Source organism: Olea europaea, chromosome 17 (assembly GCF_002742605.1).
Source record: "Olea europaea var. sylvestris chromosome 17, O_europaea_v1, whole genome shotgun sequence".
NCBI lineage: Eukaryota > Viridiplantae > Streptophyta > Magnoliopsida > Lamiales > Oleaceae > Olea > Olea europaea.
In genome coordinates, this window is record NC_036253.1 from 22256202 (window position 1) to 22263466 (window position 7265).

Below are 7265 nucleotides of genomic sequence, written 5' to 3' on the forward strand. Positions count from 1 at the left end.
TATCAGTGTAATAGCTCATATTTTGGAATAGACACGTCTTTTGGTCAGAAATTAGTTCCATGTTTTGAGCCTGCTATGTTTTGTATATATTATGCATTTTGGGTACTGTGGTTTATAAATTGTTGCAAAGGTCAAATTACCAGTGTTGTATTTGAATAGTTGATTTTCTGTGAGCCAGTGTACCCTATTTTAAACTATATGTATCTGTTTGGGATATTGGATTATATATTTCAGATGGTTTTAGTCTATAATTCAGGGGGAACTCTGTCGAAATTTTTACAAAGCATATCATAGTCAATACAAGTCAATGTTGCCTTGATGGTAGGTCTAGCACTTAACTGGTATCTACCATCGGCACACGACACGTGTCGGATTTATAAGGATGATTCAGGACGGGATGTGTCATTTATCATTTGGCAAGGATATCTCAATACTTTTTTCAATGAGAAAGCAGTGTGGCTAACACGTATTTGTGTTCACAAGTCACATAATTTATCAAATGCAAAATGTAAGGCTTAGAGAAAAAATGAAGAGCAAACAGTAACTTGAAAAAAAGGAACAGTAAAAGAAGCTAGGAAAAAGAAGTGATAAAGTGACAAAATGCAAAAGTTGGTAGTGTTTTCAAATTTCAAGCAACAGCGATCAATCTTCATTTAAACAACCAGCCACAATGAAATATGAAAGTTGACAAGTATAAGAAAGCCAAGTAAAATCGAGTGAATTGTCCAAATGGTCACTGAACTTTGTAATAGTTTTTCAAAGGGTCACTGAACTTTAAAAATCACCTAAATGGTCACTGAACTTTGCAAAAGATTTCTATGGGGTTACTGAATTTTAAAAATCACCTATATGGTAACTGAACTTTGCAGCGACCTTGTGAAAAACTTTTGCGAAGTTCAGTGACCATTTAGGTGATTTTTAAAGTTTAGTGACCTCGTAAAAACCTTTTACAAAATTCAGTAACCATTTAGGTAATTTTTAAAGTTCAGTGATCCCTTGAAAATTTTCTACAAAGTTCAGTGACCATTTGAGCAATTCACTCGATTCTATCCCATCCTTAATTTTGGAGACCATACTAGATTTGGTTACTTGTTTATCCATCAATTTCTGGTTGGATTGACAATCTAATGATCAATCCATTCATTGATAATGCGTCCAGCCTATTTGGGTTAGGATGTAAAAGGTTGCTGGTTTGTTTAGAAAAGAATGATCCATTGGCGGGGAGATAAATTCTTTTTGTTGAGAGTGAAGAAAAGTAGTAGAATGGTAAAGTGGAGATGGAGGTGGTTGAAGGAGAAGAGAATTGTTTTCATTTCTTTGATCTTCATCCTAAGAAAGTAAAAAAATTTGATTAAGCTTTTGGCTTCTTTCATTTTCACCAAAAGTCAAATTGTCATTAGCTTGTTTCTTATTTCGAATGTCAACCTTGTGTGGATAATAAATGTTTGAAGAATAATTTCTTAGTTTGGTGTCATTTTGTTGGAACTGCAGAGTGTGGTTTGATATCTTTATTCTAATGACATCTTGAGTAAATCACATCTTGAATAAATAACTACAACATTTTCGAACACTTCTATTTACATTTCAAATGTTCAAATGAAGCAAAAGAAAATTTATAATAACAATACATGACCATAATTCATGGCAACGAAGTAGACATGTTATGAAGTTACTTCTCATGTTGAGGCATTCTCCTACCATAGATCCCAAGGAAAAACTATAGTATTTGAAAATCTAGATTTCATTTCTGAAAAAAGGATGGATAAAGAGGTGTACAAACACATCTATACAAAATGTGTTACACACTCTCACAAAAAGCGAGTCCCACGTGAATTTAAAAAATGTCGGCTTGTGGTCTCCACCCCCTATTGTGAGTAGTGAGTAAGGAATCTTTTAAAAAAGTTTGTACATATAGTATGATCAAAAAAGGATTACACAGTCTGGTTAAGGGAGGCGATGGAGAAAGAACGTAGGCTATGGTACGATGAAGTAAAGAAAAATCGACTAATATGGCTGGGAAAAAAGAGGAAACATCTTAGCATTTTGATTATTTTTTAGATGACCTTTTGTTTCAAACATGTTATTCAATTTAGTTTGCATAATCAATTTGGTAGAGAGTAGGAGAATCACTGTGTGTGAATTTGTACCAATTTTGTCATCATACTAGCTCACACACGATCTTGTTGATTTACACCATCATGCATTTTCTTTTTGACACTAGATTGAACAAAATGAAATTGTGTTTATGATCTTGGCATGAAATTGGAAGCATCGACCCAAGCATGGTTACCAACCCAATATATTTTTTAGGGGACCCTTTTCAACGACAATATTCTAAATAAAGAACTCGAACATGAAGAACATGGCCATCGGGGCAAAGGTTGTCCATACCAATAACTTCTAAAATGTAGACTCTGAATCCTTCAATTAGTACCATAATACACAAATTTTGAATGCATAATTTTTTATTTTATTATTATTTGGGGGGGGGGGGGCTACTTTATGAAATTGCCCCCAAAATCATAGATTACTACATAAATTTATTCATGACTTTAGTAATTTAGTTCTCACATCACATCTTTTGGTGATATTTTATCGGTTCTCAAAACATATATGCTTGATCTTCATTTCACAAATTTCATTAATTATGATATTCATATCCAATATCATCACATCACAATATATAGTGTTACCTTCAATTTAATGAAGATGATCTTCAGAAGAAATTTCCAATTTCTGAAAAATATGAAATAGTAACCAAAGAAGAACATAACTTGACGGAAGAAGATGGATGAAAACTGAACATGAAGATCAATCAAGAAATTATTTTTCATCAGCAGTGATACGATAATTGTTTCCTATTGCGATTTTCAATTGGTTTTTTATATGAAAGGCATTGAATGCAAGCATAATGTTTGCATTATTTTCAGTTACAGAAAATGGTAAGTTGTGTAATTTTAGAAGGCAGTATTTATCAATATATTTTACATATTACAAATTGTAGTAATTAGTGAAATCTTATTTTTTAATAGGTTAGATACGATTTTCCCCCTTTTCCCATTTGAAAGGTGCCCAATAGAAGGATAGGCCCATATATCCAAAATGGGCTCTCTCTCTATAGGTTTAAGAGGCCCATATATCAAAAATGGGCTCTCTCTCTCTCTCTCTCTCTCTCTCTCTCTCTCTCTCTCTCTCTAGGTTTAAGAGGCCCATATATTCGAATGCTGTCATTCTTCGTCTTCCATATCTGCGCAGTGTCTGAGAAGATTATGACGGCAACAACTCAGTCATTCAATGGCAATCTGAAGGTAAGTTCTCCATTCTTTTTCGTTTTGGGGTATTCATCTCATTGCACTCTTAGCTTATTTCTACTTATTTTTAGCTTAATTTTTAGTATTCGTTATCGTTATTATGATGAGTGTAATATGGAAATTTCTATTGATGCAGTGAGTTTTGATTTAATTGTTGCTTGTGAAATGAAATATATATATATTTCTTTGAGTTATCATCAAATTTAGTAATAGTCAAATCAGGGTTAACCCATGAGGGATAATTCAACAATGCAAAAGATTAACAATAAATCTGGTAATTGATTTGAGGATGTGCTATTTCAGGCTAGCACACATGCTGGAGAATATATGTAGCGTCAATTCTTGTGGTGTATGTCAGAAACACTGTTAAGATACATTTGGTGTGTAGTAACTCATATGTGTCTGGAGAGCGCAATATTTTACTAGATTTTCACATTTTTTTCTCTCTTCCATTTTCAATGATATCTAGTGCTGTCTGGCTAGTCGATTCTACTGGATATGCTGTGGTGTATAAACCCACAAATCCGTAGCTAGCTAATTTTGCAGCAAATTATGTGTTGAAATATAAGTTTAGGTTAATTGGGGTTGGGGATATTTGATAAGAGAAAATTTTGTTTCATCTTTTCTTTTGAAGGAGCAATTGCATTTTTTGAATAGCGGATTTGATTGTTCTTTTGTTTTCTTAGCTCTTTTTGTCTGTCTAAATGTTAATCAGGCATCCAGCAATTTTGGAAATCCCTAGTAGATAATCACACTTTTACTTCGGTACATGGTAGTAAGAACATCTTTGTTACACAATTAAAAGACCTTTTCTATTGTTTCATTTACCGGGTGGCTTCAACTGTAAAACAGCAGCTGAAAATATTGGAAACTGCTTGAAAAAGGAATGACTGGCAATTCTTAGGCTAAAGTCCTTTAGAAGTGGCTTTGATTTGGTATTAAGCTTAAGATCTTGTATTTTCTTAAACAACTAAAACTATTTTTCTGTGATGTCGTTGCTTGTGGATTTCGTCTTTGTTTTTTAGCAATGTTATTAAAATCAAAGCGGTAGGCCTTTAATACCATTTCACAGTTTTAGCGATGTTATTAAACCTTGAAATTATTCGGCTTTAGCACTGTGTACTTTGTATGAAATGTTTCTTAGCAATGTTATTTAAAATTTCACTTGAATTTTTCATTTTCACACTAGTAATGACTTTTACAGCATTTCATGAGAAATCGTCAGGGCAGTGGACTATGAGGTGGTATAGTTTTATTCATTCTTGGGATTTTTGAAATGGAATATTGTTTTGTTCATGCCTCTTGAGCTGAACCGGTTATGCAGTAGAGTGGAAGGAAAATGAAAGGGCAAAGAAAGTGAATACGGGAAGAAAAGAGAATCTGGCGATGGGGATGGGGTGTAAACATGAAAGAGGAAATGGGATATTTGTGGCTGACATTTATTTTCTTCAGATAGAGAGAGAGAGAGGGAGAGAATTTTCTTTTCAATAAATATGATGTCATCGATAATAACATGTAATAATGTGGTACTAAGGATACGGAGGAAAATGAAGAAGGTTCTTGATGTGCAAACACAAAAAATTAAAGATTGAAAATTGTGCATTTTAAAATGCTTTTAATTAATAAAGTAAATGTATATATTGTTGTTGTGGATATAATTAACATCACAACTCATTATTTGAATATTTACACCACTTTATTTTGTTATTGATGAATAGTTAACTTATATTTTTATAAATCATAGTATATAAATATATATATTAAATTTTTTATGTTTTACTTCCAGTTCGACTTCAAATGTACCCTTTGACTTTTTACCCTTAACTTTGACCTTTTCCAGCCCAATGATCAGGTCGGGTTTGAAAACATTATTTTTTCGGTGTCATTTTGAAGTTTATACTATACACTTACATGATTTCTGAGCAGAATATATTCATTAATCTCGCAGAAAGCAGTAGCTGGACTCAGACGAATTAATTTGGAAGGCTTAAAATGGAGGGTGTTTGATGCAAAAGGACAGGTTATACACCTATATCTGGAAGTCTGTCTCAACATGGATCACCATATTTTACTAGTTTTGAACATTCTGTGAATGATGGTGATTTAATCTTTGATTAGGTCCTCGGGAGGCTGGCATCACAAATATCGACTGTAGTTCAAGGCAAGGATAAGCCTACATATACACCCAATCATGATGAAGGGGATATGTGCATAGTAATCAATGCAAAAGATGTATGTGTCACAGGGAGGAAACTAACTGATAAGTTCTACCGTTGGCATACTGGGTACTTACCATTTTTTATTTATCTTCCATTGATTTACATTTAGTTATATGATATTGTTGGGGTTTTAGTATGCTGTTGATTACTGAGTTTGTGCTATATGAAATATAAAAGCTTACATAGATGGCAATGATTTTACTCTGCAAATTCCAGATTTTCAACATAAAATAATTTAATTATGGGACCTGTTATCACGAGTAAACCTTTGTCCTTGTAGATATATCGGCCACCTCAAGGAAAGGAGTTTGAAAGATCAGATGGTCAAGGATCCTACTGAAGTAATACGCAAAGCTGTGCTGCGCATGCTTCCTAGAAACAAATTACGTGATGTGAGTTGGTATTTTTGACACATTTTTTTTCAAGGCTGCTAGTGTATTTCAATAGTAGTTTTCTCAAGTCTAACCATGATTGCTTACAAGTTATATTATTTTTCTGAATTGGGATGGGGAGTAGATAAGTCATAGATCGATTGTGATCCTTATTTTACATGGAGTGTATGATTCAAGTTGTTGTAGATGATTATTTGAAATGTTATTTTAGATATATTACAAGAAGGCTTTCTCTAAGTTACGAATAGTTGTGTTTTCAGTAGTACAAAACTGTTTAATGGTCCTTAATTGTTATGGCTTGAGCCTCAAAACCAAAGTTGTTCAGTAGTTTTGTTGAATGCAAAACTCAACATTACTCTTTCCATGTAGGATAGAGATAGAAAATTGAGGATATTTGCTGGCAGTGAGCACCCTTTTGGTGACAAGCCACTTGAACCTTATGAGATGCCTCCTCGACAAGTGCGTGAAATGCGACCCCGTGCAAGACGAGCTATGATACGAGCTCAGAAGAAAGCCGAACAACAAGATCAAGGTGTTAGCACATACACAAGAAAAGGCAAAAGGAGGGAAGAGGTAGATGCCGAAGTTGGTGAATCAGAGTAAATTGTGGTTTTTCGAGTGATTTTGATTAAAATTTGGCCTTCAATTGCCATGGAATTCTTGGTTGGCTAGTGTCCGGAAGTGCTATTTTCAGTTGCATGTATTGTTTTTGAATGTTGTAATGTGGTAGTAGGTTGAAATATGATGTTTTAAATAAGATTTAATTAAAGGAAGATTCTTGGCACGAAAAAGTAGATTAAAAAATCATGATTGAAAAAATGATAGGTGAAAATTTCACCTTTCATTCACCGTATCATCTAGTGCCACCTACATTGAGGTTACAATTCTAGCGTGGTTGTATAACATTATTCTTTTGAAATACATGACAAATTTAAAATAAAAAAGGGAAAATTGCAGCAATGGTCTTTACCCTTTTCGTTTTTTGTAGATTTTATCCTAATTTTTTCATAAATAAGCACATGAGGTCCAAAACACTGTTACTTGACTGAGAGTGATTCTTTTGAAAATGAAAGCATCTTTGCACTTGAGCCCTTCTTTCACGTCCTCATAAAGGTCTCACAACTCTTACTGACTCATCTATAGAAACAAATGATTGCAATAATGGTAACACGAATGTGTCCTACTAAGGAAACAATTATGCTATATTGAAAATAAAATCTCCATTTATGATGTTAAATTGATTAATTTGAAGGGAGTAATTCAAATTTTTTATTTATATGTTTTGAATATCATACCAAAGAAATACATAACAAGGGAAAAAAAATACCATGAAAGCATTTGTG

General features: G+C 33.3%; 1 protein-coding gene across 1 annotated transcript; it reads left to right on the plus strand.

Annotated features, from left to right (window-relative positions):
- Positions 1–3176: 3176 nt before the first annotated feature.
- On the plus strand, positions 3177–6713 carry LOC111365425 (50S ribosomal protein L13-like). Its single transcript, XM_022985956.1, has 5 exons — positions 3177–3308; positions 5260–5331; positions 5430–5596; positions 5811–5922; positions 6292–6713. The coding sequence occupies exons 1-5, from the start codon at positions 3222–3224 to the stop codon at positions 6523–6525; spliced, it is 672 nt and encodes a 223-aa protein (XP_022841724.1). The 5' UTR covers positions 3177–3221; the 3' UTR covers positions 6526–6713.
- The last annotated feature ends 552 nt before the right edge of the window (positions 6714–7265 follow it).